At 47.3% G+C, this 15,292-nt stretch overlaps 1 protein-coding gene across 1 annotated transcript in view; it reads left to right on the top strand.

The window, feature by feature from the left end:
- Window positions 1-950: 950 nt before the first annotated feature.
- Window positions 951-15,292, top strand: part of PRIM2 (DNA primase subunit 2) — a 103,629-nt gene continuing 89,287 nt past the window's right edge. The window contains exons 1-4 of the mRNA XM_033056711.1: window positions 951-1,171; window positions 1,892-1,995; window positions 2,298-2,377; window positions 9,352-9,472. Of these exons, the coding sequence (XP_032912602.1) occupies window positions 1,018-1,171; window positions 1,892-1,995; window positions 2,298-2,377; window positions 9,352-9,472 (459 nt within the window). The 5' untranslated portion in view covers window positions 951-1,017. The remainder of the gene's footprint in view (window positions 1,172-1,891; window positions 1,996-2,297; window positions 2,378-9,351; window positions 9,473-15,292) is intronic.

The raw sequence follows: 15,292 nt of genomic DNA, 5'->3' as shown, positions 1-15,292 counted from the left end.
CAAATTCTGCAGTTCTCTTGGAAAAGTGACAAAATTATAAAATTGTAGAACAAGGGAGAAGGTGGCAGTACCGGAAGCGGCCGTGCCAGGGGTGAACACCTCTCCACATCTCCTGGCTCGAGCCGGGACCGCCATGCCGGGTGTGGGCACTGCCAGCACCGCCCCGCCCGTGCCGGGACCGCCATGCCGGGTGTGGGCACTGCCAGCACAGCCCCGCCCGTGCCGGGTCCGCCATGCCGGGTGTGGGCACTGCCAGCACAGCCCCGCCCGTGCCGGGACCGCCATGCCGGGTGTGGGCACTGCCAGCACAGCCCCGCCCGTGCCGGGCCCGCCATGGCGGGTATGGGCACTGCCAGCACAGCCCCGCCTGTGCCGGGTTCGCCATGCTGGGTGTGGGCATTGCCAGCACAGCCCCGCCCGTGCCGGGTTCGCCATGCTGGGTGTGGGCATTGCCAGCACAGCCCCGCCCGTGCCGGGTCCGCCATGCTGGGTGTGGGCATTGCCAGCACAGCCCCGCCCGTGCCGGGTCCGCCATGCTGGGTGTGGGCACTGCCAGCACAGCCCCGCCTGTGCCGGGCCCACCACGGCGGGTGTGGGCATTGCCTGTGCCGGGAATGCCATGCTGGTTGTGGGCACCTGCGTGTGTCGGGAATGCCATGGCGACTGTGGGCATTGCCTGTGCCGGGACCGGCATGGCGGGTGTGAGCATTGACAGCACCGCCCCGCCCGTGCCGGGCCCGCCATGCTGGGTGTGGGCACCTGCCTGTGCCTGGAGCCGCCATGCCGGCTGTGGGCCCGGCCAACATGTCCCCGCCCACATGGCTGCAGCAGCCAATAGCCGCAGGAGGCGCGGCCCTGTGCGGAAGTAGGCGGGGCCGGCAGAGCGCGGGAAGCCGGGGCGCGGGGCCGGGCGGGCTCAGGCCGGGGTCCTGTCGGGTCGCGTCGGGCGGAGCGGCGGGAGCGGGGCTCGGGCGGTCGGGACGGGTCAGGGCCAGAGGCAGCCCCGGGGTAAGGCAGATGGAGTTCTCCAGCCGAGCGAGGCTGAAACATGCGCGGCTAGCTGGAGACCGGCGGGAGCAGTACCCTCACAGCTTGCAGTTTTACCTGGAGCCCCCTATGGAGAGCATCTCCCTGGTGGAGTTTGAGAGCTTTGCCGTGGACCGCCTGAAGCGTGAGTAGCGTCTCTCTCTCTCCCGCCTTCCACGTTCCTCCTCCTTCCTCCCCTCTTTCCCTTCTTCCTGCCGTCCCTTCTGTCTCTCGATGCTGTGAATCCTCCCTGTCACGGCTGTGTGTGTTTCTGGCAGGCCTAGATGCTCTGCTGCTCTGACATAACCGGGAGCCGAGCTGGCTGCTCCTGCTGCTGCCAGCTCCCGGCAAAGGAAACTCTTTGCTGAGGGCTTTTCGGAGAGCTGAGACGGATTTCACAAGGAGCATTTATCGTAGTTGTCGGGATTGTGTAGTTTTGATTTACACGGGGCGTTTTTATGAGCGCGTTTCACATTCTATAGCTGTTGTGCCGTATTTGATGTCCCAGTACTGCATTTCAGGTCGTTGTGGCTGGCAGCCAGGGCTTCTCCTGAAGTCCTGGAAACTGCAGGACCCAGGTTTCCATTAGAGTTGAAACCGATGTTCTGAGACTGATCCATCAGAGTTAGCTGTCTCTTTTCCTTGTTGGCACTGTGGATCCCAGAATGGGGCCAGCTGTTCAGGACTCACGGGCCACACTTTATCCTCCGTATTTCTCACCCTTTTGCTCCTCATACCGCTAAAAGCAATTCCTGTGGCCTTACTCCAGTTTGTGCTTTTCCCAAGCTGTCATACACTTCTGTACATACATACACTTCATTTCAGCGTGTTGTCTCTAACGTGGGCCTTTTCTTTTTTTGCCCAGTGCTTAAAGTAATTGAAAATCTCGGTGTGAGCCATGTAAGAGGTACTGATGTATACAAATCTAAGCTGGAGTCTGAGCTCCGGAAACTGAAATTTCCCTACAGAGTAAGTAAAGATCAAGACATGGAACCCTCTTGCATTTTATTTTCTTTATACCATTCAAGAATAATGAATAAAAGTAGAGGTGATGAAATGCTATTTCTAAAACTACAGTTCTGTCCTTTTGTCAGAGGTGTAGTTTTTCTTTGAAGGTATATAATTATTTCTTTAGAGTAACCCCCTTCTTCAATAAGTTGGCATTTATTGTCTAAAAGATGACTGTTAATATACTGTTGAACAGCGTTGGTAAATTGACTGAATTTTTAATCTGGGAGAGACTTTCTCTGAAATAATAATTTGTTCTATAGGCTTTGGCTGAGGATGATTATGAGGCAAGAAGAAAAGATCATATCTCTCATTTCATACTACGCCTTGCCTACTGCCAGTCGTAAGTACTTTTTGGATTATGCTGTACTCTTACTAATTTTAAATGTTTGCAGATACTGCAGTGCTTTGTTATAGACATTACAGATGCTTTAGAGTTGCACAGTACTAAAGAGGAAGGTAGGCTCAAAAAGGATTTTTTGCTAGGAATCTGATTTCATCTATGATGAAAAGAGATATGTGGAATGAATGAATGTCTGGATTTTGTAATAATTAAAAAATTTACAAACTTGGTTTTTAAACACATACACTTGATTTGAGGCTCTTGGTAGCTTTTTTTTTTAGAATGAAAGCACATCAGTATTAACTGTTTGTTAGGCATTTGCAGTGATTGATAACAAAGTTTAACTTCTGTATATGCTAACTGTTGATAACTGACCAAAGACCTGACTATAAATAGGTTTTATATTACTGTATAGAAAGCACTGTTTACGACTGACTAAAAATACCATCTGAATCTGAGGTTTCATCTACTGCTTCTGTTTCTTTGTCCATATTCATTGCTGTGGCTGGTTGCAATGCAATTTTTTTCTCATATGAAATTTCAGGCAAAAAGCTGATCCCATCAGATGCATTCTTTTTGTTTCCCTGTAGATTTTGAATGAAATTAGAGGTTGTCAGTGCTTCATGTCTGTAAGAAGTTTTGTTATACATTTGTCTGACCTCTTTATTCCTTATCACTGCAGTCTTTTTAGAATTAAAACTGGCAGATATGAAGTGTATTGGTGCTTAAGGCTGCAATACAGTTCATTTTAACTTACTGTGATAGAATGCATGTTATGGTACTGTATAGCTGACATGACTAAAGTGCTGCTGTGGATACGGATTTGTAAGCAAAAACAGGGAGGGTGAGTAGGAGGGACTGTGGTCTAAGCCAGGATGTGTAGCTGGAATGGATGGGGCTTTTCTTTGAAATAGCTGTGGATTCCTGCTGCAGGACATCTGATCAGAGTCGGAAGTAGCAAAGGCCTCAAAAACCTGCTTCCAGATGGATGAAACCTCACTGTGACAGTCTCTGGGTGACTTGTAAACACCGTGAAATCTTGCAGATCATTCACATCCCATCCTGTTGTCCTTTCAAAAGACATCTGGGCTGTGGTGAAGACAGTTCGTCAATGTGTGTGATCAATGAGCCTGCTAGATCCATGGTGCATGTGCAATGGAACAGGTTGTGGATGTGGATATCAATACCAGCCTTCACTGCAATGGCTCTGATACTGTAGCTCAAAATCCTGAAGGAAGGGAGCAGATTGAATAACAGAATTGCAACTGAGATCCCTTCTGTGTTCTACAAGTATAATTTGTGATTGTGAATAGCAAGTAATATTGCCTTCCTTCTATTGCCCATGTTTGTTGTGTTTTATAAACTCCCTAATCATACTTGTCCTGCTGATTTTCACAAGACAATATCTTGACGTACATGTATTGTAAGTTTACCAAAACCCCCTAAAAGGTAGTATCCTCAAGTAGTCTGGGGTACAAAAGGCCCCTGAAAATATAGTGGTTTGTATTAGAGGCATTTTGAATAATCAACTTGGCTTGATTCCAAATAAACATTTAGTTATTATTTAGACAATTACTTTATTTAGTATAAGGTGAGATGCTTTGAGGGTGTTGGTAGTTGATGAAAATTCTTCTCTCGTGGAAGGTGGGAATTTGACTGAAGTTCTTGCTTAGTAAATAAATTGGAGATGCTGTTCAAACTCTGTGTTTCAGGGAAGTATCTTAAAAATTAGACTATAGGCAGGGCAGAAGTGGGCAGCTTGTTGAAGGTGAACTGCTGTGCAGAAATGAAAACAAGCTATTTTGGGCCACAGAATCAGGAGGAAAGAGCCTGGCTTTATAATCTAGGGGAAAAGACAGAGGGAGGAGGGGTTTTGGACAGAGCTCTGGGACACCCTTTAGACAATTTGCAGGTGCCATTTTGGGTTCATGTTTGTACATTTATATGTACTTGCTGCATTTTGATAAAGCAACTTTTAGTTAGTTTCTACCTGTACTTTGAAAAGGTGGATTTAGTGCTTACTAATCACATGGAAAATAGCATTCCAAGAACTATGAGGTGAGCCTGTACCCAGTGTTCTCTATTCTCTCTTGGAATGCAACTGCTTTGGGAATATTTCTATTATCTGCAACTGGCAAGTTCCCAAGATGAAACTGGGAGGCAAATAGAATATACTGTACTTCAAGTTTTTGTCATACTAGGTCAGAAAAATAACCTTGGCACAAATCATTAGGTTAATTGTAGAAAGTTGTTAAAGTAGGAATGATTGAAAAAAATACACTTAAATAGACATAACTGCAAAATGGGTTGAATTCAGTTCCTGAGGCAGCTGTGTTTATATTTTCCTGTGATAGTGCTTTTTCAGTTTTTAGTTGGCCAACAGTGCCATCCAGGGGATAAAAGTTTATATTGATTTTTCTTTTCTAGTCTATCAGTCCTCACTTGTAAATTGGATTGTTTGGATTTGGTTTTTATGTGGTCTGAAGTGACCAGCTCCACCATTCTGGTCAGTTAAATTTGTAAAGTACTCGTCATCCCTTGACTTTACTTCTTCTTCTGAAATCCAAGATTTTAAAGCTTATTCCTGTATGATAGGCTATTTGCAGTCTCAAGAGAACAGTCGCATCCGTACCCTTCTTTGACATCTCTTCTAATGTCACTTAGATCTGTCAAGACCAGGAAATAACATAAACTTGTTTCATCTGCTTTCATGGCAGGTGCAGATGTAAAGGTAATTTTATTTGCATGTGTGCATTTTTGCTTTTGTCTACTGCATCTCTCATCACTTCAGCAAATCAGCTAAGAAGAACCTTGAAAGTCACAGGAGCATAATTTTCATTTTACTTTCTTAAGATGGAAGAAATAAATTTTACCTCTGCTCTGACAACAAAACTCTTTCATCTAGGAAACTTTCAAACATACTTTTGTGCCTTTTAAAAGTTTTTTTGTGTTTAATTTCTGTCTGTGTCACATAACAGGGACATAAATTCTATTTCAAACTTTGCAAGGCCTGTGCACTACTCCCTGACATTTTATCTATATATACAGTAATTTCACGACCATAAGGTGCACCCGACTGTAAGGCGCACCCCTGGGAGTCAGCAACTTTCACAACTTTGTAGATCATATAAGGCGCACCGGACTATAAGGCGCACTTTTTTTTTGCAGCGAGGAGCTGCGCGGTGTGCAACAAAGTAACGAATTACTGGCAGGTGCTCAATTTGCAAACATTTTTCAAAGATCGGTGTAGCCTTTAAACGCAGCCCCAGGTGCCCTCCCTGTGCAGCGGGCCCTGGCACTCCCGCCCGGCGCCGGCTGGCACGGCTCACGGCTCCTGCCGCGTGGCCGCGTAGCGTCCCGGCTTTCCCCTGGCTGGTGGCAGTGCCGCTTTTTCGGCGCTTTCCTGGGGCGCTGTCTTGTCGCTCCTCGGCGCTTTCCCGCGGCGCTTCTTGGCGCTTCCCCGTGGCCGCGCTGCTTCCCCCTGCTTCTCCCCGACCGGTGGCCACGCCGGTTCCCGGTTTCCCCCGCCCGGTGACCACGGCTCCCGTGGTTCCCGACTCCCCCCAGCACGGCCGCAGCTCCCGTGGGTCCCGGCTCAGCTCACAGATTGCACTTCCGAGTTTGCAAATTTCCGAACTTTGTCCATCAGATAAGGCACACTGGACTATAAGGCGCACTTCCGGGTTCGGGGGAAAATTTTAGTCAAAAGGATGCACCTTGCAGTCGTGAAATTACTGTAAATTAGACTTCTCTGCTGAAGTTGCTGCCTCTTTATGTTGAGTAGAATTTCCTTTTCTGTGTTATCTGTACCCATGCTCCCCTTGCTGTCTAGTCTTTAAAATTTAAACTCTGAGTAATCCATTGGTGTTGGTTGCCTAGTAAAGCAGTGATCTGGCCCACGCGCAGTTTTCATAAATCAGTGTTAAGTTGTTGGAACTCTTGTATTAATTGTGGAATGTGAGTCTTAAATTCCAGACAAGCATTTGCATGCCTTTCCTAAAGTACTTCAACCTTCGTGCTTCCTAACAAGTACAGTAGTTTCACGAATACAAGCCGCACGGATTATAAGCCGCACCCCCGGTGCCTCGACAATGTTGCTGTCTTTGTCAATAGATAAGCCGCACCCCGAATATTAGCCGCACTTTCGTTCGTCGCGAGAATCCGTGCGCAGCTTTCACAAATTGGCCAATTAGTAACAGGATCGCGGCATAGCGGGCTTTACTGGCTCGGGGCGGGGCCAGGAAGGCTCGGCCCGCTCATGGTTGCTGACGGGGCCGGGTGGCCCAGCTCAGCGCCACGGCTCGGCGGGGCTGGCCGGGTGGTGCTGCCGCCGCCGCCGGGCTCGCTGGCCCCCCTCTCCCGTCAGCACCGCCCCGCTGCCGCGTTCGCTCGCCCGGCTGGCAGGGCTGCCGCCGCCGGGCTCGCCGCTCGCCCCGCTGCCGCTTTCGCTCGCCCCGCTGCCGCTTTCGCTCGCCCCGCTGCCGCTTTCCCTTGCCCTGCGCCGCGCCTCGCGAGCGCCGCGCCCGCCCCGTGCCGCGCCCGCCCCGCGCCGCTTTCGCGAGCGGCGCTTTCGCTCGCCGAGCGGCGCTTTCGCGAGCGCCGCTTTCGCTCGCCCCGCCGGCAGGGCTGCCGCCGCCGCCACCAGGCTCGCCGGCCGCCCCCTCCCGTCTGCACCGCCGCCGCGTTTCCTCGCCCTGGCCGGCACTGCAGGCCCCCGCACCGCCGGGCTCCCCCACGCTGCTGGCCCCGATTCTGCTGGGCTTCCCCCGCTGCCAGGCAGCCCCACCCGCCGGCCTTCCTGCTTCTGCCATGCTCCCCTGCACTGCTAGCCCCAGTTCTCCCGGGCTCCCCCGCCCTGCTGGCTCAGGCTCTGCCGCCCGCCCCCCGCACCGCTGGCCCCGCCTCTGCCAGGCTTTCCCACCTCTGCCGGGGCCGGCCGGGCTCCAGCTTGGCTTGGGGCTGCCGCGGGCTCTCACTTCCGTGTTGGCAGCTTTTAGAATTTTGTTAATAGATTAGCCGCCCCGGAATATTAGCCGCACTTCCGGGTTTCCACCAAAATTTTGGTCAAATTGGTGCGGCTTGTATTCGTGAAATTACTGTATGCTGATTTTCCTACCCCTCTGTGGGGTGAAGAGTATTTCTGTTCCAACCACAGCCCTTCGAGTGCTGTTCCCTATATGAGACTGTTTTTTATATTATTTTTATAGTTGGGAATCTATGAACTGGTTTAAACTATTGAGTAATCTGCACTCCAGGAAGTTAAGTGGCAAAAAATGGGGAGATATTCTTAACATCTGCACTTAATGACCTGCAACTCTCTCAGCTTCAGCTGCAGATTGGTTAGTTATCTAATTAAAGGGATGTTGCTTTTAGTTAAGCTTGGGGTTTTGATAATAAGTGTTATTAGTTGTATGAGTTTGAGAAAAAATGTTACAATTCTTTTTCATGTGAATAATGTGTATAAAATATGGTTTGACTTTAGAAGTGATGTAAACAATGCCCTGATGATGATCCTAGAAAAGCCAGTTTAAAAGTTTTCACTGGGCATATGCAGTGGTGTGAGGTAAGCTTGGCAGGTATTTCGTCAGCTGTAGGAAGAATCCACATAGGTGTGTGTATAAGAGATAAAGTAGTATTTTCTTGTTATGGTAACTTAAGTGGGTAGGTGGGATTGCAGCCTCTGATCTGCTTTGCTGAAGGAAAGGAACAACAGGCTGGCTGGTCTCCAAAGCAATTATATATAATTGTGCTTGTGGTTTGTTTGGTTTTTTTTATGTGTGTGTCTGTGGTGGTGTTGTTTTGTTTGGTTCCCCCCAGAGAAAAGCAAATGCACTGTAATTAAGGGAAATGGAAAAAAAAAAGTTACATCCTAGGATTTAACTGCAGTCCAGGATGGCCACAGAAGAACTGCAACAGATCAGTCATTAAAGCATTCACTTCCATTTAAGTTGCACTGATTATTATTACATACCAAGCACTCAGACTGCCCACAGGACTTTATTTTACAGAGCACCTTAACAGCCTTTCAGTTTGGCTGTTTCATGTAATTATTACTTTTCCTCAAACCATATTTCAAGCAGAGGTTTTGTCCACAAAACCATAAAACAGCTCTGTTGTGATTCACATGTCCCCTATGGGAAAAGATGCATAAATAGTGTAAAGAGAACATATAAGACTGCAGTATTTCTGTGCTCTGTGAATTCCAATGGCAGTGGCCCACAGGGTAGCTCTCAGGGGACGGTTTAGGAGAGTGCCCTGTGATAGTGAGATACAGCATCATCTGTGTTCTGTGTTTGCACATGCAGGGTGGCTTTTGTTACTGGCACTCTGGTACCTACTTGCTGTAGCTTTGAGTAATGTGCTGATGCCTGGGAATCTGAGCACTAGGATGTGAAGAGTTCCATGAGTGCTTAGAGTACTTCTATTGGCTTCAACTTGTATTGTTGTATTTTGTGTTCTGACTCCTGTCCCCATTTTCCTGTTTGTTCTTCTACTTGTTCCTGTGCAGTTGCTAAACACCTTTTTCTCTTTTGTCAAGAGTTAGGTGTTCTATTTTTGTTCCTCACCCAACTTCATTGCCATCTATTTTCCCTTTGCCTGTTTCCAGGCTATTTGTTCCCTAGGAATAGAGTGTACTGTTCTCACGTTTCTGAGATGCATGCATATTTCTTCAGCTAGAGATACACCAATATTGTGCCATGTTGTAGAAAAAACTGTCCTTTAAATACCAAGGGAGAATGTTACCTACAATTGAGTGTTTTTGTCCAAACAAGTAAAAAATATTGTCTCTCCACAAATCTTTTCTGATTGATTGTGCATAACTGAGGGTTTCCTGCCTTCTCTTCCAGGCTTCTCATTGTGTGGGTCACATGCCAAAGTCAGCATTACTGTTGTGTTCATTAGATTTGCAGTCAAGTTTTCAAGCAAAAAAATAATGTATATTCAGAAATTATTTTTAAATATTTTTTTTGCAGTGAGGATCTCCGGCGTTGGTTTCTTCAACAAGAAATGGATCTCTTCCGATATCGCTTCAATGAACTAACTGAAAGTTTAATGCAGAAATTCCTGGAACATGCTAATTTGTCATTTGAAGCTGTAAGTATGTTACTTTCTGGATTTGTTGCACATGTCTGTTTTTTAAAATTCTCATTAAGATAGTTTTTGCAATTGTGTTTAGAAAATAGAAAGTGCAGTAATGATTTTAAAAAACCCTAACCACACAGAACTTCTAAAGTTGGGGAATAGTGTGTGTGAGGATTAAGTGATGTAATTTTGTGCTACAACAAGAGAAGCTCAGTCTGCTTCAGTCTACAAACACAGCTGAAAAAATGTATAATTACACAGGTAAGTTAACAATGTTTACTAAAGCTGGTAAGTGTTTTTGAATCAAAATTTCAGGGGGATCAGATCATAGGCCACAGAATGGTTTGAGTTGGAAGGGACCTTAAATATCATCTAGTTCCAACTCCCTGCTGTGACCAGGGACACTTGCAAGTAGACCAGGTTGCTCAGAGTCCCATCCAGCCTTGCCTTGAACACTTCCAGCAGTGGGACATCCATGACTCGTCTGGACAGCTTATTCTAGGACATCACTACCCTCACAGTAAAGAATTTTTTCCTTGTCTAAACTTACTTCTACCCTGAATCTACTCTTCTTCAGTTTGAAGCCATTCCCTGTTGTCCTGTCACCACATGGCCCTTGTGAAGTCCCTCTCCATCTTGTAGGCTCCCTTCAAGTATTCGAAGCCACAGTTAGGTCACCCCAAAGCCTTCTCTTTTCCAGGCTGAACAATTGCAGTTCTCCCAACCTTTCCTAATACAAGAGATGTTCTGTCCCTCTGATCATCTTGGTGTCCCTCCTCTGGACTCACACCAAAAGTCCATGTCCTTCCTTTGCTGAGGACCCCAGAGCTTGATGCAGCACTGCAGGTGGGGTCTCACCAGAGTGAAGCAGAGGGGCAGGATCACAGAACGGTTAGGGTTGGAAGGCACCTCTGGAAATCATCCAGTCCAGTCACCCTGCCAAGGCAGGGTCACCTAGAGCAGGTTGCACAGGACTGCATCCAGGTGAGTTTTGAATGTCTCCAGAGAGGGAGACTTCACAACCTCTCTGGGCAGCCTGTTCCAGTGGTCTGCAGCCCTCAGCATTAACAAGTTCTTCCTCATGTTGAGTTGAAACTTCCTGTGTTTTAGTTTATGGCCATCAATCCCATCTCTCCTCTTGTTGGCCACTCTGCTTTGGATGCAGCCCAGGATACAGTTGGATTTCTGGGCTATGAGTGTACAAGGCTGGTTCATTTCCAGCCTCTCATCCACCAGCACCCCAAGCCCTTCTGGGCGGGGCTGCTCTCCATCTGTTCCTCTCCCAGCCTGGACTGATACCAGGGATTGCCCTGACCCAGATGCAGAACCTTGCACTTGTTAAACTGCATGAGATTCCCCTGGACCACTTCTTGAGCTTGTCCAGGTCCCTCTGGATGCCATCATGTCCTTCAGGTGTGTCAGCAGCACCACTCAGCTCAGTGTCATCTGCAGACTTGTTGAGGGGACACTTGATCCGTTCACCTCTGTCAGTAATGAAGATATTAAATAACTGGTCCCAATACAGGGACACCACTTGTCACTCATGTGCATCAGGACTTTGAACCATTGATCACTACCTTTTGGATGTAGATGTCCAGCCAATTCCTAATCCATCTAATGGCTTTCCCATTGCATCCATGTTTCTCCCGTTTGGAGATAAGGATGTTGTGGGGACTGTGTCAAAGCTTTACAGGAATGCAGATAAATGGCATCTCTAGTCCCTCCCTTGTCTGCTGTTGTAGTCACTCCATCATAGAAGGTCACTAGTTTGGTCAGGCAGGACTTGCTCTTGGTGAAACCATGCTGGCTGTCCCAAATCACCTTCCTGTTATCCATGTGCCTTAGCACCCATTCTAGGAGGATCTGTTCCATGATTTTCAGGCACAGAGGTGGGGCTAACTGATTGGCAGTTCACAGGGTTTTTGCTAAGCTTTTTAAAGATGGGTACAATGCTTACCTTTTTCTGTTCGCCTGGGACTTCTGACTGACATGACTTTTCAAATATCATGGGGAGTAGCTTGGCAACTACACGAACCAAGTCTCTCAGGACTCTGGGATGCATCTTATCAGGTCTCTGGTTTGTGTTTTTCAGATAAGAGCATAGTTTGTGTTCTTCAGATAAGGTCTTACCTGGCCATCTGGGCAAAATAACAGTGATGTTAAAATTACCTTGCTTTTATGGTGAATTATGTGATGGTTCACCCGAAATGTTTCAGTAATAACAAGAGCAATCGCTGAGTTTGATTCTTATGTGAATTGTATGTACAGTCTGTTCTCATCACATTATTGACTCCAGTTGAAAAATAATTGTGGTTAAAATGTTTTTAGTCATAAACTTTGCTCTAGAACCTTTGAAATCTACTAACCACTTTTAAGATGTGGTTTCTTGCTATAGAAACTGGAGCAAACTACAGTGACCTGGGGACTTTGTGCATTGTTCCATTGTGAACACTGACATCTGGAAAACTATGTGGAAATGAAAAATAAGTGCTTATGGTAGCTGTTGAGGATGTACTTAAAATTTAATAATCTAAGTATGAAAATCCTGTACTGATTGCTCAAAAATGTAACTTTCTGTGTTATTGTCTCCATGGGGACATATGGTTACATGTTTGTGTATGCTAAAAACATTTTGACTCTTCTTGTTTGTGCTTATTATAGAGCTACTGGAGCTATGGGTGTATAACCAAGACTGTGTTTTAGCTTAAATAAGACAAAAGTAACAGCTGGTGTTAAATACAGCAGTTACAAATTGTGGCTAAGGATTTATTTATAGTTTTAAGAGAAATGATGTACAGCTAAATAGGTTACATTGTAATTTAGATTTTATACGTGCACATACATGTAAATGATCCTATTTTCTTTTAACAGACCATTTGATTTTTGTCTGTTAAGTATGTGCTATGGAGAATGCAGAATATAAGTTGTCCTAAATTCTGTAAATGCTCTTATTCCACAGTTGCTATTTTCTCATTATAACTTAGGTTCAAAACTTTCCCTTTTGACTTAAACACATTCTGTTTCTTTTGATCAAAAATCTTGAAGTGCAAAGTTGTTTAGAAAAACAACTGTTGTTGTTGTTTTAGGGCTACTGGCAAGAGTGCCTGCTGTTATATACGTGTGATATATATGTTTTGTTTGTCTCAGTGGATTAAAAGAAAATGTCTATTGCAGTGTCTGTATTAATGATTTTAACTGCAACTATGAACTGTTTTGTTGGGAAACTCCAGCTTTGTCTGTAGCTGTCATTGTGAACTTGAGTGGATAAAAATTAACATGCAATCATCACTCCACTGAGAAAGCCTTTCACTTAAAATACTGCCTATTAGAATAGCTTAAATATTCTAAGATATGTAGCTGAGGTATGTTATATGTTGCTGGACTGAAATATTTGGCATCAGTGCATGTAGGTAAAACAGGATTTGTGAAGTGTTAAGAGTAACAGAGGCTTTCCTGTGTCTTTGAGAGAGTATTAGAAATGGCATTCCCTGGTTCAACAGACCTTTTAGTGAAAAGTGTGTTTGTGGAGCTGTATTTTTGTTGCTTATTCCCCAGCTTCATATTCTCCTGTCACAGTTTCAGCATTCGAGCTTGTAAGAATAAATTAATGTTTGCAGGTTGCTGGAAATAGCTAGGAGTATGGCTTGGTTCTGTGCTACTGAATGTGCCTTCAATATGTCAAAATGATTAAGAAGGTATTACTTTCTTATTCCTGTTGAGGCAAAAAAGCATACAGTAATTTCACGAATACAAGCCGCACCAATTTGACCAAAATTTTGGTGGAAACCCGGAAGTGCGGCCAATATTCCGGGGCGGCAAATACATTAACAAAATTCTAAAAGCTGCCAACAACACGGAAGTGAGAGCCCGCGGCAGCCCCAAGCCAAGCTGGAGCCCGGCCGGCCCCGGCAGAGGTGGGAAAGCCTGGCAGAGGCGGGGCCAGCAGTGTGGGGGGCGGGCGGCAGAGCCTGAGCCAGCAGGGCGGGGCAGGGGGGCGGCAGAACCGGGTCAGTAGGGCGGGGGAGCCTGGGAGAACTGGGGCTAGCAGTGCAGGGGAGCATGGCAGAAGCAGGAAGGCTGGCGGGTGGGGCTGCCTGGCAGCGGGGGAAGCCCAGCAGAATCGGGGCCAGCAGCGTGGGGGAGCCCGGTGGTGCGGGGGCCTGCAGTGCCGGCCAGGGCGAGGAAACGCGGCGGCGGTGCAGACGGGAGGGGGCGGCCGGCGAGCCCGGTGGCGGCGACGGCAGCCCGCCGGCAGGGCTAGGGAACGCGGCGCGGCCGGCGAGCCGGGCGGCGGCAGGCCGCCGGCAGGGCTAGGGAACATGGCGCGGCGCGGCCGGCGAGCCGGGCGGCGGCAGGCCGCCGGCAGGGCTAGGGAACACGGTGCGACCGGCGAGCCGGGCGGCGGCAGCCCGCCGGCAGGGCTAGGGAACGCGACGCGGCCGGCGAGCCGGGCGGCGGCGGCGGCAGCCCGCCGGCAGGGCTAGGGAACGCGGCGCGGCCGGCGAGCCGGGCGGCGGCAGCCCGCCGGCAGGGCTAGCGAACGCAGCAGCGGGGCGGTGCTGACGGGAGAGGGGGGCCAGCGAACCCGGCGGCGGCGGCAGCACCACCCGGCCAGCCCCGCCGAGCCGTGGCGCTGAGCTGGGCCACCCGGCCCCATCGGCAACCATGAGCGGGCCGAGCCTTCCTGGCCCCGCCCCGAGCCAGTAAAGCCCGCTATGCCGCGATCCTGTTACTAATTGGCCAATTTGTGAAAGCTGCGCACGGATTCTCGCGACGAACGAAAGTGCGGCTAATATTCGGGGTGCGGCTTATCTATTGACAAAGACAGCAACATTGTCGAGGCACCGGAAGTGCGGCTTATAATCCGTGCGGCTTGTATTCGTGAAACTACTGTAATTTCATTGAAAATCTACTTTCCTGCTTCTACTTTCACCCATGCTTCCAATTCTTGTGGGAATTTAGGCAAAACTAATCCTTCCTTGCACTACCATGTATAAAACATTTTAATATTAGTAATGAATTCTGTATGTATTTGAAACAGGTCTAAGTGCTTTGGAGCTATGTAGAGGCCACTACAAGAGTAAGACTGCTCTAAATGCAGTATTGTTTTTCTCAGTGTTCTATTGGTAAAAGGAAACACTTCCTTTGGAAAGGAAATTGGGTTGAACTATTCTACTCATGCTTCCCTGTTAGAAGTTACAATGTTTTCATGCTTTATTGTGCATAACACAAGACAGAAATCAGACTTTGTGCTCTACCTGTTAGAATAAGAGATGGTCTTCAGAAAAAGGAAGTAAGTTCTGATGTTACAATCCTTTTTCCTATATGACTAAGTGGATAGAAATTCAGTTAGGGAACTTTCAATTGCTTATGATGCACTAAGAAACTCTTGGTTAAATGTCTTTAATGAGAAAAGAGGTGCCTTGCATTTTCTAGATAATGGTTCTGGTTTCAGAACTGTAATCTGAGAAGGGCCAGAACTGCTAAAGCTTGACCTTGGAGTAGTCTGGCATAGCAATGTTAACAATTTTAAGAACCACTGTCAGAAGTGATTCTCAGTATTTATTAAAAAAAAACCAAACCAACTCTTTTGTGGGGAGGAAGAATAAATGGATTGTCTTGTTCAGCTTTGTCACAGTTGTCATCATTTAGAGCACCAACAAAGTGAACCTAAAATTGAGAATTCAGTAACTGTCACCTCTCACCTTGTTCTTACTCGCTTACATGCAAGAGAAAGTGATATTTACATATATATTTTGCAGGGGTTTTGCAGACTGATTTCTGTGATTTTGTGAATTGTGTGTGATTAAGAATTATTGCTTTATAGAATCC

Source organism: Catharus ustulatus, chromosome 3, assembly GCF_009819885.2.
Source record: "Catharus ustulatus isolate bCatUst1 chromosome 3, bCatUst1.pri.v2, whole genome shotgun sequence".
In the NCBI taxonomy this organism is placed as follows: Eukaryota; Metazoa; Chordata; class Aves; order Passeriformes; family Turdidae; genus Catharus; species Catharus ustulatus.
This window is presented reverse-complemented; position numbering and strand designations above follow the sequence as displayed.